Genomic DNA, 19,802 nt, shown 5'->3' with positions numbered 1-19,802 from the left:
GTAAAAAAAAACAGAACTATTCACAAGGTTTCTGGGCAGCATTTTTGTTCTGTTAGCAAGCGAACTTCTCATGACTACCGACAAAATAGCCTACTGCCAGCTGACGAAGCTCTCATTTTAAAACATTACTGAGAGACAGACACTGTACAATCAAGAAATCTTGCCACTGAATCCAAAACTATGTTTAACATTATGTACAAGGCATAGGCTACAGTGGACTAGCATGTTGCAGGGGCTGCTAAAAACACAGAGAAACGCACTGAAAACTCGGCCAATCACAGCCCTTGCTGTCGAATGTGCCGTCTGGTTCGACCGTGGAACTCCACAGCGGACTATGCTGCCCCCAAGCAGCTGCAGTTGTACTTACATTTCACCATTCACCATGATCGTGAATGAAGTGTCAATTTTTAACTGGGACCCACTGTATGTGTCTATCAGAGAATGTCTCTGTGTCTATGGTCGCCGCCTAGAAAAAAAAAACTCCTAAATCCGGAAAATGTCTTCTTCAAGCGGCTCACCCTTACCCGATCACTACATATAACAGTTTTTATTAACGTTTTGCTTTTCACACTGGTATTGTTGGTAATGAGACATTTGAGAAATAAATACAAATTTGCTAGCGGCATTTGGCAAGCTAGTCTTAGCAAAGGCTAGGCCTAGCCTGCGTGTAGTAGCGATTGTATGGATGGATAAAACTGAAAATAGTAATAAGGTATTTTTTTCGGGTGGAGACTGACGACGAAGATTACATCCCCCCCTGCATCGAGTCAGACAAGAGTGGGCAAACGTAAGGGCCAGGCAAAGAAGAAAAGGCCTGGGTGTCTAGTGTCAGTCCCAGACCTGGAGAGAACAGTACAGGGACGGCTCGGGCTGTCAGAGCAGCCAGAGAGCGCGCTGACCAGCAGAGGCGTTTGGAGAACAGTCACCGTGAGAGTCTGGCAGCAACACAGGTGTTCTTGCTACGTAGCCAGTAACTAAAATGCTCCATGTAGTCAGTGGTTATAGCCAATCGTTCTGTTTACTATTAGAGGTCATTATTATTACCATTTATTACACGGCTCTTTATAATGCTGTAGAATGCTCCATTCACTCCGATGGGACTTCCCAACGTCCTACGGTCTGATAATTTTTAATACCGGACCGTTGCTAAGTATAACCAGAGAATGTCAAGGAAAGTGAAACTCGGCAGGCCACGGCCAGCGCCATAATGACCGCCTTACAGAACGTTATTCCTTACACAATCATCCTCTACAACTAACAATAAAACTTCCCATTCTAAGAGCACAGTGGCTACATTTCATGTAACATAAAGAATACCTGAATTATGACTAAAATGGTATGTTCATCTTTTCCTTTGCACCTGTAGGCTATGAGTTCATATTTAAAACTATGGGCACAAATGTCAAGAGCCAAAGCTACCACTTGAAATTACATTAGTTTAAACAACTCTTTAACAACAAATAGATTCTAAGAAGTCAGGAACAGGAGATAAAAGCATGATGTTAGTATACCAATCTTGATCAAAGAACACTTTCAGGCACAACCAATGTTTCACCAATCCTGATTCTTGGTATTATAAAACTACAAGACAGGAATAAACTTTACATCTACCAAGTGCAACAACATGAATAGAAATGTAACTTTTGGACTATATGAGGCAGGAGGGAAGCAGCTGGGCACATGGATAGTCCTTAGCAGTCTTCAACAGCAAGAAGTTGGGCTAACGAGTCAGTCTTCATGTTGATGAGCCACAGGAAATGAAGAGGTGATCTGCAGCAGGAAATTCAACCTGTTGACACACCAATCTGAATGAAAGAACATGAACAAATCAGAGCAGGACATGACCTCTTAATCTGGGGGTTGGGACCCCATTGTGATTGAAAACTGCTGGAATTAGTTCTTAAACATAAAGCTACTGTGTCACTAGTCACTGTTTCTACTGTTTTTTTAAAGCCTACTTACAAAGATAACTAGATTCCTCTAAATATTACAAACAGCTTATGAAACAGCAAGACTGGCATCTGTCTGGGGAGCAGGGTTTGCTTGACCAACTTTTTAGGAACCTCTGCAGCAGGAAACAAATTCCCAGAGGAAACTTTTGCTTCTCATTTGTATCCCTTCTGTTGCTAAGGAGGCAAAATGGTGATTCTCTTTTAAGGATCATTTAAGTATTACTTTTGTCACAATTATTTCTCCTAATTTTGCCTTAGGAGAAATAAAACAAGCAAAAGATGAGACACATAGCAATAAGACAAGTAGGAGTCACATAAGAGATATTAGTTTGAGAAGCAGGAGAAGTACAGGAGATCTCTTATATGTTTGAGTGTAGTCTCATTTACAACTTGTTTCTCCTTAGGAGAAATAATAGAGCAAATGAGGAGACATTGCAATGAGAAACTGTTGAGAAGTAGGAGTTACAATTGAGATATCAGTGTGAGGGTCAAAAAATAGGGCACTCCATAGCATTTCAAACTTTTATTTTATAAAACCAAGCAAAACAGTTGTACTTTAAAAATGGACTTTAAGCAATGGGAGCTTGCACAGTTGTACTTTAAAATGGACTTCCAGCAATGGAAGCATGTTAATGCCTTGATATGTTCTTTTTAAAAATTGTGTATTCTTATTTTTTTTTTTTTTGTGAGTGTGTATGTGAGTATTATTTTTAAAAGCTGCACAAGCAAATTGCATTGTACGGACCAACTGCACAATGACAATTTAAGTCTATCTATAAATCATACAACATGGAGAAATGAACTAATAAACAATAACATAAACAAACTAAACTTGTGCCAAAACGTGCCATACTGTGTACAATGGTGGATGAAAGCGTGGGCTGGTCAATCTGCGTCTTTTATCCTGGTGGTGGAACCAACCAAAGGGAGGAGGGAGAGAAGAGCAGAAAATAGAACATTGTTAGTTTGTGAGCCACTCAAAAATACAAAGTAAGACATATGTTTGACCGTCTGCTTTCATAACTATGGGAATTATGATACAGCACAAAGATCAGACACACCTTATTAATCACTTAAACACAGAATGGGGGATGTGATAGCTACCACTCACATTTGCTATATGTTGCCCAATTGAAAAACAGATTGTATTGATATATTTGTCAAGCTTAAACAAGTTTGTTGAATTCCCTCACCTCATCTAGTGAGTAAACTGTATTGTCAGGCTAGGATTAACCCCTATCCAGCTTACCACTAGGCAAAACCTTGTTTTGGTTGGACTAAGCCTATTCAGTGTAAAAAAAAAAATGGGCATCTGAAAATAGTTTAGTTCAGAGTCCTGATGTCAAAAAAGTAATTTGGGCAATTTTTTTTGTCATCTGGGAGCTGGCTCCATAGTCAGAACGCATAACAACTAAATGCAGCGTTGCCTTGTTTAGTTCTGATAGTGGGTTTCAACAGGAACATTTCTCCTGTGATCAGTGAGGTTTAAGTGATGAGTATTGCTGGAACATGTCTCACAGTCTCATTGAAGGGCAAATCTAGTGTAAACTGATTCAAAGCCTTGTTGTTCGAGCTCACCAGGCACTGTCCAAAGGACAAAGAACAATAAAATGTGTCATAACCTAGACAAGTTATGGACAAGAAAGTAAAGCTGACTCAATATGGCAAAAAAGCCTTCGGTATCTTCTTTCCATTACAGGGTTTCCCCAGGTTTGATTTCCCCGATTTTCGATACTTCTTTGATAATTCTTAAAAAATGTATTTGATTTGGGGGCCCAGACCACCTTGACATCATCAGTAATATTGAATATAGTGTTATCATTCACACCAGTGGGCATCCTAGATTCTGCTTGACTCTTTCCACACACACGGAAAATTTCTTTGTTTCTATTTCATATACCTTCGAATTCATATAAAGTGTACAGTTAATGTATAGTATTTTTTAATCTGCATAATTACTATTAATCTGCTTAATTGCTAAACATATTTAGTCATTTGAATACTTAATATTTATTTTTAAACTATTACACCTAGGCAAATTTTAATGTGGTGTGTAGGCCTAGGTGTAATTGAGTGTTTGTCACTTTAAGAAATACGTGAGTGATTACTGTAGCCTTCAGTCTCACGGTTTTAGGCTAGTGAATAATAGTTGCACATACAGTGGGCAGTGCTTCGACTTGGCCAGCTTCACTCGCGGTCCGCGCGTGGGATCATGCGGTATCACGCGACTTTAATTTGTATTTTCCCAGTGTGACGCTGCAACAACCCAAACAACCGGTAGATGGCTCACAAGAGCAGGGTGTCTCGTAAAAGAAATGGAGCCTGGAAAACCCTACACAGACTTCACTACAAACTTTAGCAGACTGGTTTAGAAATAATTTAATAGCCAGAAATATGCCTGCCCTGCCCTAATAAAGAAATATTTGGTTAACTGCGAGTGAATCCCGTTTGCAGCCGTAGAAGAAACGCAGGACAAATTAAACATTCTGGTTTTCTCCGAGTGCAACGATGATAGACAGACATCATTTGGACAAAATATAGAGCATATTAACCTCCGTTGCTCAGTCAAATGCCTTCCTGTTACGTCCTGTTATCACGGAGTTACAGGCGATAAACGATTTTTGATGGTCACAAGTTTACTTCATTAGCGGTTTATTTTTTTGATTATTAAAGAGTGTTTTTCATTTAAAGGTTTGACTTAGTGCTTATTCAGTAGAGCATTTAGTGCTCTTCCCAATCCCAGACGTTCACATTGCATGTTTGTTTGTAATGGATGCAACCGCAAGATACGCTTGTCATAGGCGCCGATACCGTGGATGCTCCGTCTCTCGGGCACCCACTGAAAACATCGAGCACCCACGTCTGACAGCTTACAGTCCCGGCTAAATTTACATTCATTTAAAATCAAACATCGCAGTTTATGTTAAATTCAGCATCTCTCATAATGTGATTGGATATGTTGCTGTCAATTCCCTACTTCATATACTAACCACCAATGAGAGCGTCTCTCGTATGAAAATTCCTGACACTTCCCACCTGAAAAATTAACGCAAGGCTTTGTCTGGTCTTCAGCCCCGAATGTTTAAAATGTATGTAGCCCTGAATATAATTTTAAAAGTAGTCTGACAAAGCTTATTGTTTTGTGACACAGCTAAACACTGGTACCTCATAGAACGTCTAACATAGCCTAGGTGGTCGCAACTCACAAAAGTAAGCAGATAGAAAGGACTCTGCGACAGTGAACAACAAGGAAGGTGGCTATGGCAAACAAAGAGCGGTTGTTTGAATCGGCGTTGGCGTCAACTTTGGAGGAGTTGGACTTGTGCTTTTCTTTGAAAGTTGAGCAACACAATGCACTTAAGTCATTCCTTTCGAAGAAGGATGTATTTGCCGTTTTGCCGACCGGATACGGATATGGTCGTAGCGCTGGCCTATTGCATGCCTAGGCAGTTTGAAAGACAATTCTCTGCCCGCCCCTTGGATTAAGCGAGGTGAATGGCTCGATTCCAGACTATACATTTCAATGATATAGGATGGCCCACCAGGCTAGTTTTTTCCCCCATTTCACCTTGCTTGCAGGCAAGTATAATTAAAATTGAAGACCTTCGTTTAAAAAATTAAGACTTTGGCAACGGAATTTAAGACTTTTTCAGACCTTAATTAAGGAACATGACATTTAAGACCGTTTAAAGACTTTTAAGACCCCGCGGCTACCCTGCATTATGTCAGGAATACCAAAAGTACTTCTATACAGCTCTGGGCTATACCAAAGTCCTTTTAGGCAAGTCCCTCCACTCGGCGGCCATATACCAACGTTTTATGGGCACTCATCGGGCACAGTCTTTGGGTCGAACTGCGCGTGCGCAAGGCTTCACGACACCAATCTTGCTCCAGCGGCGAGATCACAACACATGATTGGCACGATGTCTTCACAACACACCATATGATTGGCTCAATGTATTCACATCACACCACATGATTGGCTCAATGTATTCACATGTCAACGTTTTGCCGAGGAAGGGGTGGGATATGTGTAGACAACGGCCATATTGGTGTGACAAACTAGCCCCATGCATTTCTATGGAGTATTTTTTGAGCGCTGTGTCTCCTCATTAGAAAGTGTCTGGCTATACTTCCCTGTCCATAACTCAGAATTGGCTGTGCCACATTTTCTTTTTCCTATGAACAGCACACAGTGATTTCCAACAAGAGCTATGGATCAATTCATACCGGATTTGTCCTTTTAAGTGATGTGCTTTGAGGTGCCACCCCAAATCCTAGTCTACGATTGGCCATTAACATGGTGTAAGGCGGGACCTTTCTTGATGCACTTGCAGCAGTGTGAAGTGTCAGACGTCAGAAATGTAAGTGGCAAACACACTTGCCTTTATTGGCCTGCGCACAATTGAACTGCGGAACGAAAGGTTTCCCCGATCAGGAAATACTCCTTAATACGCAACTTTGTGTAGGCTTAACAGAGGTAGCCTAAATATCGTGCCTATGACGATGATAGGGCTTTGACTCCGAACTTCGTTATTCGAATATAATTCGATTATTTTAAAAATTAAAGATATTCGAACGAATGTTAGGGATCTCTTAATATTCGAACCTGTAGCCTATGGAAATATGTTTTTGTAAATGTATTTGGTTGTAGCCTAAACGTTGTTTTCAATTCAGATTCTGAGGTTTTTTTCACGCCTTCTGAAGCGAAATCGCGAGCTCATTAGCAAGGCTATTATTGGCCATCTGGGCTCCTGTAGGTTAGCATCCTGGCTGGTTCGCGCTTAGTGAGCTCAGCTCCCACACAGACATTTTTATTTTAAACTTAACCTTCCTCTGATTTTAATCACCTTAGTTATCAATCAAAGCAAACAGGGAAAAGAAATGGCAACACAATCATTAAAAACACTCAAATAAATAAATGTGCAGATAAGTCTGAATGAAAAGCAGCACTGGTTGAAGCCTGGAAATATTGTAAACAAAGTAACGTTAGCTTAATTTGCTAGTTTATCATAGTCTATGGTTAGACTGTTCAGTTTCCCCACGTGTGTTTAAGTTTCAATTGAATACTTTTTCTCCTTGGGACAGGCCCGTTTGAGTCTTGGAAAATACTTTTCCATTTGCATTGGGATTGAGATGATTAGAATTTAGCAGTCAATTTGAATGCAGTAGTTTTGAACAAATTCGTGCAGCGTGCTAATGATGCTAACCGGATTTAATAGCAATTTAGCCAGTCGTTTTGCACGATTAATGTTTGGATTACATGTGCATGCTGAGGAGGGATGCGCCTGTTGAGAGGGAGAGAGAGAGTGCACGGGGCAAGGAGAGTCTGTGTTGAGGTAACATTAGGCCTACTTCTACCGCCTACTCTGGTAGAGTTTGACATATTACAATGCAAGATATATTTAGCCTATTTTATTTATGGACAACATAAGGCAGGAGGTGTGTGTTGCTTTTTATTATGAATGTTCTATCGAACGTATTTTTTATTGATATCGATTACATGTGCGATACATATCGCTATCGTTGTATCGCCCAGCCCTATGCTCAATAATAAAAATTTTGACACACGCATAAATACTCAGCCTTTCATGCACGTAGTCTATTGACATTGACTGATACACTGCCCTCTGGTGGACAGAACAAATAGAACTTAAGTTTGATACCAATATTGGTCTTACTGAAGGCATTTAATGGTTAAAATATTATTAATACATATTCGAATATATTCAAATTTTAATATTAATAAACAAACGAACTTCGAATATGATTTTTGGGCAAAAGTCAAAGCCCTAGACGATGACTGCTTTGAAAAAAAAAAAAACATTTTTTTCACTTGTCTCGCTGGATTGAAGGCAGAATGTGGGCTGTTGCGCAAATAGATGAATGAGGGTCGGGAGATTCCGTTAACAAAAACCTAAAGTTTTGCTAACATTTTCTCCATTATTATCGTAAAATATGTCTCCATGCAGGGCAGGGCTGGTTCTAACCTAGGCTAGGCTACTATATTTGGGTGGGCAACATAGCAAAGCTGTCAAATTGGATCAAAACTAACATAAACACAAAACAAACACAAAACAATCAGTACTATCTAGCTTGAGTTGCTGCAGCCAACAGCCAGGGATAGGCAGTATGTCTGATACATGTATGTAAAATACAAAATAGTATGTTGTCATTTTTATTTTATTTAGTTGGAAAAAAATGGCATCATATTTTGTATCAATACTTTATAGGTTTGTAGTTTAAAAATAGTGCCAAATTATTTTGGTAAAACCAATAACCTACTTTTGGCACTGGTGCTGACTTGTAATTTGCCCAGAGTTGTTGTGATCAGAATATTGAGATTCAGGGAGATAAGTTTCTTGAGAACTTTAGTCACCCAATTCAAACACATGGAAGTCATCCAATTCAAACACATGGAACCGGTTATGTGGTTGCCCTGCAAGAAGTTGCACCATGTGCAACGTGCACAATGTTTGCACACATCCACAATACACTCCTTCATACCAACCTCAAGTTTCTTGAGAACTTTAAATTTAATTTTTTTATTTTTTTTTATGTTGACCCGAAATCCTGGAAACCCAGGAACATCACGTTGTTGGGCAGTGAATGCATGTCGGCTTAACTAGATTGTGGTGGATCAATCATATTGCCTTCTTAAAATATTCTGTGGTCTCAGTTCACTGTTGAATGGGCCTAGCCTACCCTATGCTTGCTCAATATGCTTTGTCTAGTAGAGGTGCTTCAAATTGGCGCTTTTAAAAATCGCTTGTCTCAGAATAGAAGAGGTCCAGGGCAGGACTTCCGTTTCCGCCCCCTGCATGATGGCTGCTTGGTAATTGAGCTGCCGACCTTAGGACAATTAACCCACAGTTTACAAATGATTTAAAGTGGTTTCTCACTTATAAGTAAGTGTATTACTTTGTCTTTACTTTTGACTATAAAAATGAACCAAAACAGACGTAACAGAAACGAAGTAGCTAATAAATCCACGGCCACTCCAGAGGCTAGCGCAACAGTAGCTAATGAAGCAGCCAGCGCAGCAAGTGGGCTGATGGCTGAAGTTCTGACTGAGATGAAAGGAATGAGAAAGGACATATCGGAAAGGTTGGAGAAGATTGAGGAGTCCTTAAAAGGTGTGAATGAACAAATTCGAGGGTGTGAAAAGCGACTGGATGAAGTTGAGCAAAGAGTGAGCAACATAGAAGACCAGGGAGCTCAAACAGACCGACTACTATCCTACATGATACGCAAACAACGCCGCTTGGAAGCACACTGCGAGGACATTGAAAATCGTTCGAGGAGGTCCAATTTACGGATCTATGGGGTGAAGGAAGGAATGGAGGGCAATGAGAATATGCTAGTGTTCACGGCAAATCTGCTAAAAAAGGCTCTGGATACCCCATACCAAGAAGAAGATCTAGGTATCGAGCGCTCACACAGATCCCTTGTGTCAAAGCCTACTGAACCCAACTCCTCCAGATCGATTGTGGTGAAGTTCCTTCATTTTCAAACAAAACAACGCATCCTGTATAAAGGTTGGAATACGAAAAACATACAATTTGAGGGTAGCCGTATCACATTGGACAATGATTATTCAGCAGCACTGCAGCGTAAGCGCAAGGAATATGGAGAGATTAAACGCCAACTGAAGGAACGCAACATTAAATTCAGATCATCATACCCAGCAGTGCTGAGAGTTACCTTGGACGACGGAGAAGTAACCTTCAACTCAGCGTGGGAGGCCGCAGAACGACTTAAGCAGTTGGGAATCGACGTAAGATTGTCAGAGGCCGAAATTATGGATAAAGAGCTACATCAGCTGGGATGGATCAGCCAGTTTCGCCCAGGCGGAGAGCAGATATCGCGCACCCTGGTGAAAGATATTGAAGCCCTTTCTAGTTAAATATCCGACGAGCTTGAAGTGGTAGAGAGCGTCAGACATGAAGTAAGTTTGTCATTCACTTTAAGTTGAGGTATAGGACCCCTTACAAAGACATTCAGCCTTACTGACTCTCAGGTTGTGTGCGCTAATAACGAGATGCTGTAATAACGAGGTGCCTTACTGGTTTTCACGTGTTTATTTGGACTTATGCAGAGATTAATATGTTTTGCCACCATTATCCTGTTACTTCTGGTTATTTCCTTTATTTTTAAAACAGTATGTTGGAACAATTCTCAAAAGTATAGACTTATTTGCAAGCACGGTGGACAAATTCCAGGCGCAAAAAACAAAAAAAAAGATGGGACATTAACCCTTAATGAACAATCTTTTGTTGGGGATAGAGAGTTAAGACAAGGTTGCCTTACTTTAAAAAAAAAAGTATGCTCTCTTTTCATTTGATAATTTACTACTCATAATAATTTCATAATACTCTTTACAACTTGGACCTTTTGGTGAATCCACTAGCATCTACATTGAAATAGTGGGTAGTCCGATAAGGACTTTCAGGGGAAAACTAACGCAAGGATCTCATTAATAACTTGCGTTACTGTCTTAACACCAGACAGTATTGGCCCAGACTTAGACGGTCTGGTCACTCCTTTCCTTCTCTGTCACTGCTCTTAGTTTGGGTAGGAGGCAGGGATCTTGACTCATAAAGGCATGGGTCAACAAGTGGAAGTTACTGTTTTTTTTTCATGTTCCTGTAAATAGTTCTGTTTGTTTTCTTTTACCACTTTTATATGTTACGCACACACCTTGGAGTAAAATGCCTAAGAACAACGGTTGCAATGTTTCCTGCATTCAAGCTGATATACACCAAATCCCAACATGTCAAGCTGTACAGTAGTTACATATAATGTTAAGGGCATGCATAACCCCATAAAAAGAAGGAAAATACTAGACCAACTTAAACGAATGAACTGTAATATTGCCCTCCTCCAAGAGACACACTTATCCGATGCTGAACATAAGAAACTGACTAAATCATGGGCTTCACAGGTTTTCTATTCTTCCCATTCATCTGGATGTAGGAGAGGTGTAGCAATGTTGATAGGTAGATCGCTTCAATTCTGCTTTGACTCTCAGTTTCAAGACAAAGAGGGGAGGTATGTGTTGGTAAATGGTACAATAAGTGGAGTTTGGGTAACTTTGTTAAATGTTTATGCCCCAAATGATAATAGCCCACAATTTGTGAAAGCCATATTTGATTTAGTATTAGAGAAAGCACTAGGTATATTACTGATTGGAGGGGATTTCAACACCATGCTAAACCCGCTTTTGGATAAGAGCCCTATGTCTTCTGTCCATCCAACAACAATGAGTAGAACACTAAACAATTGTTGTGAGGAATTTGCTTTCATCGACGTTTGGAGACATTTACACCCAAAGGGTCGAGATTATACATTTTACTCACACCCCCACTCAATTTACTCTAGAATTGATTATTTTTTTATGCCTAGAAATGAATCATATAGAGCAGTTGACTGCTCAGACTTTGTCTGTCAGACCATGCACCAGTGTCATTGGTTTGGGATGTGGGAAAGGCAGTGTCCTCCAGCAGATGGAGGCTTAATGCCTCTCTGTTGGGGATGCCATCATTTCAGGCTTTTCTGAGAATGGAGTTTGCCCTCTACTTAGAATTTAATGATAAAGAAGATATGTCCCCAATTATACTCTGGGAAGGTGCAAAGGCGGTGTTAAGGGGAAAGATCATTCAATTTGCCTCAGTTATAAAAAAAGTAAGGAAAGCTAAACAGAATGATTTGGAAAAGCAAATACATGACCTTGAAAAACAACATAAAGAAAATACATCCACTGAAAATCTTCAGAAGCTCAAACAGGCAAAACAGGAACTTGAGGAACTCCTGACTGAAAAAATTGAAAGAAACCTAAGGTTCCTGAAGCAGAAATATTATGAGCATGGGAATAGAGCGGGTCGTCTCCTGGCTTCCCAGTTGAGGAGAAAATGCAGTCTAGCTACTGTCCAAAAACTCAAAAGTAACGACCCTGGCAAACCACCCATAGGAAAAATGTGTTGCTCATCTGCTGTTCAATCTCATCTCCTGAGATCAGTTTGAGCTTCTCATATTCATATCATTCTGTGATCATTTGTTTCTGGATTACTTCTCCTAAGGGTCCCTTAGGAGCAAGAGGTAAGCTTAAAAGAGACAAGACATCACTAAGAGATAGTTGAGAAAATCAGTTCAGCAATACTTGAGAAGTGGGATAAACAGAGGAGATCTCATAATTGTATGCCCCTGATCTCAATACGTCTTGGTTATTTTGAAGGACAATTAAAGAGAATAACATGAGATGAATCTGAGACTTTTATGAAACAAATCTGAGAAGTATGAGCCCTAAACAAGATCTTACCATTGTCTTAAGTGTGTCTTCCATGTACTGATTGTTTCTTTTACATGTCTTCCTGAAGCTACATTTGAGAATGATATCGGAGCCATACTTGAGAAATACGAGAACAAATTGAGAATAAATACAAAAAAATAATTATCTTTAGAAAAAAATACTAAAATAAACCCCACCACCACTCAATATTGAAAAGTTTAACACTTTTATTTGGGTATTACAGTACAATTCTATAACAGTACACCATACATATTTGATATATATAAATAAATAAATAAATAAATAAATAAATAAATACAAAACCAAAAGTGTCAGTCATCATTTACTCACCCCCTTACTGTTTTTTTTTTTTTTTTTTATCCTCAAAACCTAAGACTTCTACTCAGAAAGGGGGAGGGGGGAGTAGATGGTGACAATTTCTGGTGAACTATTCTGTTCAGTAAAACAGATACATTTACACAATTGGAACAAACACCATGTGAACTGGTGCATTGTATAAAGCAATCCGGCATATAGACAAAATTACCACTTCCAGATGATAAACAATGAAAACTGACCAGCTCTGCTGAGGTATGTGGAATAATCACACTTGGGTTTGGCTCAAACACATGAAACCATGTGAAAAGGAAACACAGTACCAGTAACACACATACTGGTGCTGGTCATGTAATTAGAATATTGTGGAAAAGTTTTTTTTAATTCCAGTTATTCAATGTAAAACATGAAACTGGAAAATTATAGATTCATTAGACAGTAAGTGATATATTTCTAGCCATTATTCATGATAATTTTGATGATTATGGCTTATATCTAAAGAAATTCCCAAATCAAGTGTCAGAAAATTTCTGACTGAATTTGGGGTTTTTGTTAGCTATAAGCCATAATCATCCAAATTAACATGAATGATGGCTATAAATATTTCACTTCCTGTCTAAGGAATCTATATAATGTACAAGTCTCACATTTACGAGTTTAAATCACTGAAATAAAATTACTGAAATTAAAATAACTTTTCCCCAATATTCTAATTATATGACCAGCACCTGTACTACAAAACCTCAACTTGGTACGGTCTTAACACCTCTGGTCCATGAAAAAGAACACACTCCGTACTACAAAACCTAAACTTAACAATGGTGAGAAAGAACACACTCCACATACTGTAGACTACAGCAGTGGCCTAAGCCTTAGAATTTGCTCTGGCCCTACATTTGTTGACAAAGGCTTTCTTGAGCTTGGCCTCCTCGATTTCATCCCAACCAGGCAGAGTGCCACATCTCAGGACATAAGCTGTAAGACAAGAGCATTACAAATTGGCATGAGTAAATTGACAAAAAGACTTGCCACACACCATACACAACTCCACTTCAGGTTCAAAGTATAGAACACCAGGTGGATGTCCATTTCAGTTCATAGAATTGGAAATCAGCTGATTGGTTTTTTGGGACAACCATAAACAACTCCACCCACCTCACATTTCTGAAAAAGGCTTTCAAAATGTGTGGGGATGTTTTTGGAAGGGGGAGGTTGAAGAGGGACAGAGATGAAAGGGGCTGACGAACTTGGAGGGAGAAAGGGAGAGACGAAGAGTGCTGCAGAATCCACCCTCAAACTTGTAATTTGAAAAACAATCCTTACGGAAATGTAATTTGCAAATAAAAATATTTTTCTATCACTATCCGGGGACATTCCTAGAATTTCCAGCCATTGCTTGGCCATATGACATTGAAGAGCCCCAAAAGTGCGGTTCAACATCTGCATTTGGGCCAAAAGGTTATGGTATGTTTCAAACTGTAGAGGGTGCAGAGAGCCATTTTCACATATAAATGGCACAAACATGTTTTTTTTAGATCACTGCTTGATCAAATTTCCTATTCTGATGCGCTATTTGGAATGTGCATTAATTTTCTATAACTGCACGGCTATGAAGTAGTTCCACTTTTTTTGTCCGTATCACATTTGCATATCCATTCGCCCAAATCGTTGTGAACTGTATGATGAACACAGGATTACAGTTTAGTGGCCTGACCGACATCTGCATCACAGCAACACTAACTTGTGACCGCGTTGGTTTTTGGATGGAGTCCGGATGCGTTTGGCAGTACGAGAAACAGTGATTTTACAAAAGCCAAGACTGGATAGAATCTTTGGATGCAGCACTTGACAATGACAGGTGGAACTAAGGAACCGCTTTTGATCATAGCAACCATCCATTTAGAACTAGTAACGGCAGTTTGTGCTGGTAAGTTTTGATTGAGGCAAAGTGTGGAGGAAAGTAGTTCTGCAAATGAGACTGTGATAGCTATCAAAATGTGTACATTGTTAGCAAAACAACTTAGTAAAGACGTAGCAACAGTACTAAGCAGTGGTATAAGCGGGATAATAAACTTCACGCCGTGCGTATATCGGAAATTATTGCACTTATCAAAGCGTAAAGGTCCATCTGCCTGCGGCATTGGGACCTTATAATCACTTCGAACGTGCAATAATTTCCTATGTACGCACAGCGTGGAGTTTATTATCCCTTACATCCTGGCCTGAAAACACAGAGCTTCATTTTGGGAAAACTTATTTAGGATTCCGTCAACCTTTTTGCGGTCAAGGACCCGTTTTCCTCTTCCTGAGGGGTTGTTGCCGGGTCGGCCAAAGGGGACTGCATTTTTACATTCCTCCAAAGTGAAGAAATGGTCAAAAAGTGCATGAAAGAGACGCATGCTGTTTGGTTTGGATGCTTGATGCAAGGCAGCAAGGCGGAATGAGGATATTAATATGCCGCTCCCAGGAAAGAGCTCCTGCTGGCCTAATGTAGATGTTGCGCCGTCATGATGCCTCTCTCCAATGAGCTCCAGTAGTGTCTGAAGCTCTCTGACCTGGCCTGGATCTGAAAGGGAGAAACAGTACAAACAATACGATAAAACAAAGTTAAACAGCTTTAAATGGCAGGAAAGTTCATTTTAGAACATAAAACCATGCCTATATGACAGGCCTTTTTCAGGGCAAATAGAAACAAGAATTAGATAGATAGATAGATACATCACATGAGACAGACAGACAGATATTTCATTAGATGTATACATCTGTGGGAGGAATATAATTTAGGCCATCCTTAAAAATATTTTCGTTTGCCGTAACCCGACCGACCCTGTCAATTTAGAACCGACCCAAATATTTTTTTTTTTCCCCTTTTAGTCCGACCGACTTGCCGGTTGTAAACTTGCGTTAATACCGACCAATTTTTACTCTAAACAACCAATACAAATGCAATAAAATAATAGTTCTTTTAGTAGGCCCAAGTATTGTGAATATATATTGCCTACATGCAAACGTGGCTCACTTAAAAAAAAAAACCTGTGGCGTCATCTCTACACCATTGGTTTTACGCATGTCACTTCGTTTCATTCACACAAACTGATAACGCTGTTACTAAGTTCTGGAAGAACTGTGGCCAGATCTTTTCTCATCCCTTCTCCCCCTAGTCTAGCGGTGACCGTGTCGGAGTATTGAAATTGGTTGTGGTCTATTCAGCATTTCTCAAAATATGGGTCCGCAACATGGAGACTGCTGAGTCGTGGAGTGAAATTAGGCCCGGTGCTTTATCTGATAATTTGCTGCGCAGTTGATCAAGAAACCGCGGATCGACGAAAAAAGAAAACAAACGTTTCTGCTATCGATGTCATTAAACATGGAGCCCTACAATTAAGTGGTGGTATGAGCATTCATTCAATGCGCGTCTGCACGAGAGAAACTGAAACTAATCGATAACGCTGGTATCAAAGCTCCGCTTCAACCTGTTGGAAGGCTATTTATTTATTTAACGAAACTTAATAGAACGACGTTGTTTTTTGTAACTTCCTTAGAAACAGAGCAGAGACTGTATAATACACTGTATAGCATTGAGTATTGTATAGTCAAATTTCAATATAACGTGGTCAAGAGCTACTGTAGCCTTCTTTCTGGGTACATGTAGATGAGCCCTATGACCCAAAAGTCTGCCATGACCGGGCCTCAGGTCAAAGAAGTTTGAGAAAGGCTGGTCTATATAACCTGCATCAGAATGAGGTTTGCAATGGTGCGCCTGAAGGCACGGGTTGAAGACCCAGTCAGTTACGTCACGATATGCACATTTGTGTAAATTCATTCCTAGGTAATCAACATGACCAAAACTGAACTTTTTTTTTTACTTTGAATCTTGAAAAAAAAAAATATTGACCTACCTACCGACCCATTTTTTATTTTTTTTGGCTGTTACTGCAAACAAAAATATTTTTAAGGATGGCCTTAACAAAGCACAAGTTTCCTCTAGGATTTTTTTAAGCAGTGGGGGCCTGTCCGAACCACACCCCCCCCCCCGTCCCCCGGAACTGACAACTGACACTTCGCTGCAACACAAACAATTATATGTATTCACCTCTATTCACACAATGAGGCATTATTTTCAGTTGTGATTGAGCTGTATATTTGGAGAATCTACAACAGGTCTGCACAATGAATTTTGAAAGGCAACTGCGTCTATTGTGCGTCTGCCCCATTTCTGATACCGTGGGGGAAGAAAATTAAACCGTGGGGGGCCGCCACTACCAAATCAACATAGAGGAAACACTGAGTTCAGCATTACACTGACTTACACTTAACCCTTTAGAACCGGCCCATAAAAATTCTCAGAACTTGTGAACCAGCTTAGAACCGTTTTTATCTTATACCATAGTCTTTTCTGCCTTTTTTTAAGGATAGTTAAAACAGTATGTTTATGTGTTCAAGGCCCAATCACTAATAAAACAATTACATCATGAATTCATTAGAAGAACTTGCATTACTTGCCTATTCTTGAGATAACTTCATTGATTCTTCTTTTTTCATGAAGGATTTTTTCAACCTCCCCCTTGCATCCATCACATGGTGTCCATGCATTTTCTTCCTGCTGTCCAGGGATGTTGCCCTCGTCAGAGGAGTTGCATGCATCTCTCCTGTTTGGTGCCAGGTGAGCTGCATGGCCTCTGTCGGGTGAAGGACCAGAGGTGTTGAGGTCAGACGGTGATGGGCTGGGTGCATTGCTTCCGTAGGGAGGTGGACCAGAGGTGTTGAAGCCATACGGTGATGGGCTGGGTGTATTGCTTCCGTAAGGAGGTGGACCAGAGGTGTTGAAGCCATACGGTGATGGGCTGGGTGTATTGCTTCCGTAAGGAGGTGGACCAGAGGTGTTGAAGCCATACGGTGATGGGCTGGGTGTATTGCTTCCGTAAGGAGGTGGACCAGAGGTGTTGAGGCCAGACGGTGATGGGTTGGGTGTATCGCTTCCGTAGGGAGGTGGACCAGAGATGTTGAGGCCATACGGTGATGGGTTGGGTGTATTGCTTCCGTAGGGAGGTGGACCAGAGTTGTTGAGGTCATACGGTGATGGGCTGACGGTATTGCCTCCGTAGGGTGATGGAACAATGGTGCCCCCTTTTGTAGAGCTATCATAAAAAATTAAAAAAAAATATACATTGAACCATAAATTACATTTTTGTAAACACAAATAGCCTAAAATAGATATAAGTAACTGCAAAGAACTAACTGAAATGACCAGCATAGGCATATCAGTTCAAAACTTTTAATCCCTAAATCTAAGTGGACACAGATGTTTCAAGTAAAGTATATATGTCATTCACATACTATTTACTGAAATTATATGATCACAGATTAGATAACAAAGTTATCCTAATGGTGTTTTTTGGGGGGTTGAATGGATAATGATTAAAAGTTTTTAACTTGTGGGCACAGGCGATTATGTAATACTTATGACTAGCCTACCCATAAGGTGGTGGGCCAGCGGTGTTGCAGCCTGTTGCATGTCCCCCGTCAGATGATGGATTCAACGCTGGGATTTCCTCGCCATGCTCAGACAGTTGGCTCCTATCCACTATAATGGTATCAGACCCTGACGTTGAGTCTGATGGCTCATCGCCTTTTAACAAACTTAAAAAGCCCTGTGGAGTTGTGCGGCCTTTTGGCGGATTAGCCTGGTCTTCCCTTGAAATATATTCAACAATGGCCCTATAAAATTTACCATCTGACCACTTTGCTAAAACAGGATCTCCTGATCTAAGATCTTGCAGCTGCACAGGAGCCTCATCTCTTGCCAAAATGTCAGATCCTGTAAAGACTTTGCCAGTATAACCATCCTCCCATCTGACGAATGCAAAACACCCTGAGAGAGAGAGAGAGAGAGAGAGAAAATGTTTAGCAAACTCCATTTAGGCACAACAATTTAGGATGCTATTTTTCAGTGGTGGAATGTAACGAAGTACAAATACTTTGTTACTGTACTTAAATAAATTTTCCACGTATTTGTACTTTACTTAAGTAGAATCTATAGTGCATACTTTTGACTTTTACTTCGTTACATTTTGCAGCAATTATCTGTACTCCGCTACCTCATTTGAAACATAATATTATGATTAACATTACCGTTACGCTAACAGAAATCATGCCATTTCACAGTATTACCTCAATACTTACCAGGTTGCTCATTGGTGGGCGGGGAGTTCTGCAGTTCCTTCATTTTCTGGGTGGGAACCCGTACTCTCTTCTTTGCAGGTATTTTCGTTTTGTACATCCTGCTAATGAAAAAATACATTTGGGACAAGTATACAATAAATAGACACTATGTTAACAAAATTGACTTCATATCTTTGGGGGAAAGCTACTGATTACATCTGAATTTACCTTCATGACAACTTTCACACTCTACCTTTTCCAACAAGTAAGGTCAGCCAGCTAGACATACCCAATTTAGGCCTAGTTAACAAGATAACCGGGGCTAACACTAAATGTTGCTAAAGTAGCATTAGCTAACACTAAAAGGCGGCTAAAGTAGCACGCTTCAAAAGTTCTTATTATAATTGCCAACCGAACTGTAGCTGCTACTAGCAGTTAACTGCTTGGTGGAGACGAGGCTTTACTCACATAGGTCTGCTAGCCTACAGAGTAAAATATGATTGACTTTATTTTATAATGCTTTACATGACCGCAGTAGTAAAAAAAAAAAAATCGAAATTTCCATTCTTACTCATTTGATTTGATACTCAAACATTTTACAGTCAAGGGCCGCCAAATGAGTGCATGGTCACAAGCTAAGTTTTAATTGTTGAACAGACGCCATTAACGTTACCACCTTCCAAAGGACCACTCCTCAGTTAAATATTTCACAAAAATAATTTCTTTATTCAACTCTTCACAACGTCGTGTAGTTGACCATCTAATATAGAATATGATTCTTACCTCTCCAAATGGTGGCCAGGACAAAACTTGCAACAGCCAACAGAAACGTCTCTCTTTTCTTCTCCAGAACTTCACCAACACGAAATCTTTCGTCTTTCCCGCAGGTGCAACCAATAACCAAATATGGACGAATCTGCTTCCCTGCGCGCGGGCTTTTTCACGCCCCCGCCCCTTAGGTTCTAGTTGGTTCTTTCCATAGACAGTAACGTAGAAGTCTTTTCTTTCGCATGCACTTCTGTATCCCGAAGTATGACATAATAAAATCTCTCACTTTCGTTTAC

At 40.1% G+C, this 19,802-nt stretch overlaps 1 protein-coding gene and 1 long non-coding RNA gene across 4 annotated transcripts in view; both read right to left on the bottom strand.

Annotated features, from left to right (window-relative positions):
- Positions 1-432: 432 nt before the first annotated feature.
- The window catches only part of LOC121713414, a 32,405-nt gene continuing 13,035 nt past the window's right edge, over positions 433-19,802 (bottom strand). The window contains exon 3 of the long non-coding RNA XR_006032815.1: positions 433-1,805. This is a non-coding gene — a long non-coding RNA (uncharacterized LOC121713414). The remainder of the gene's footprint in view (positions 1,806-19,802) is intronic.
- On the bottom strand, positions 13,189-19,704 carry LOC121713411 (uncharacterized protein C15orf39 homolog). Of its 3 annotated transcripts, none has more exons than XM_042097983.1 (6): positions 19,522-19,704; positions 18,760-18,857; positions 18,052-18,448; positions 17,080-17,714; positions 14,850-15,142; positions 13,189-13,551 (listed from the first exon to the last, which is right to left on the bottom strand). In XM_042097983.1, the coding sequence occupies exons 2-6, from the start codon at positions 18,854-18,856 to the stop codon at positions 13,540-13,542; spliced, it is 1,434 nt and encodes a 477-aa protein (XP_041953917.1). In that variant the 5' UTR covers position 18,857; positions 19,522-19,704; the 3' UTR covers positions 13,189-13,539. The 3 variants fall into 3 exon arrangements, with proteins under 3 accessions (XP_041953917.1, XP_041953916.1, XP_041953915.1); XM_042097981.1 differs by having other exon boundaries at positions 13,192-13,551; positions 14,834-15,142; XM_042097982.1 differs by lacking the exon at positions 19,522-19,704 and having other exon boundaries at positions 13,191-13,551; positions 14,834-15,142; positions 18,760-18,860.

This window comes from Alosa sapidissima, chromosome 7 (assembly GCF_018492685.1).
Source record: "Alosa sapidissima isolate fAloSap1 chromosome 7, fAloSap1.pri, whole genome shotgun sequence".
In the NCBI taxonomy this organism is placed as follows: Eukaryota; Metazoa; Chordata; class Actinopteri; order Clupeiformes; family Clupeidae; genus Alosa; species Alosa sapidissima.
The sequence above is the reverse complement of the archived record's forward strand: the minus strand, read 5'-3'. Positions and strand labels throughout refer to the sequence as shown.

Bases quoted from the DNA above. Each gene is read 5' to 3' on its own strand.
- LOC121713411 (XM_042097981.1), bottom strand. From the start codon at position 18,856: ATGTACAAAACGAAAATACCTGCAAAGAAGAGAGTACGGGTTCCCACC. The intron at 17,715-18,051 runs GTAGGCTAGTCA...TTTTTATGATAG, and splicing joins GCTGGCCCACCACCTTATGG to CTCTACAAAAGGGGGCACCA. The intron at 15,143-17,079 runs GCAAGTAATGCA...TCTCCCTTTCAG, and splicing joins TGAAGTTATCTCAAGAATAG to ATCCAGGCCAGGTCAGAGAG.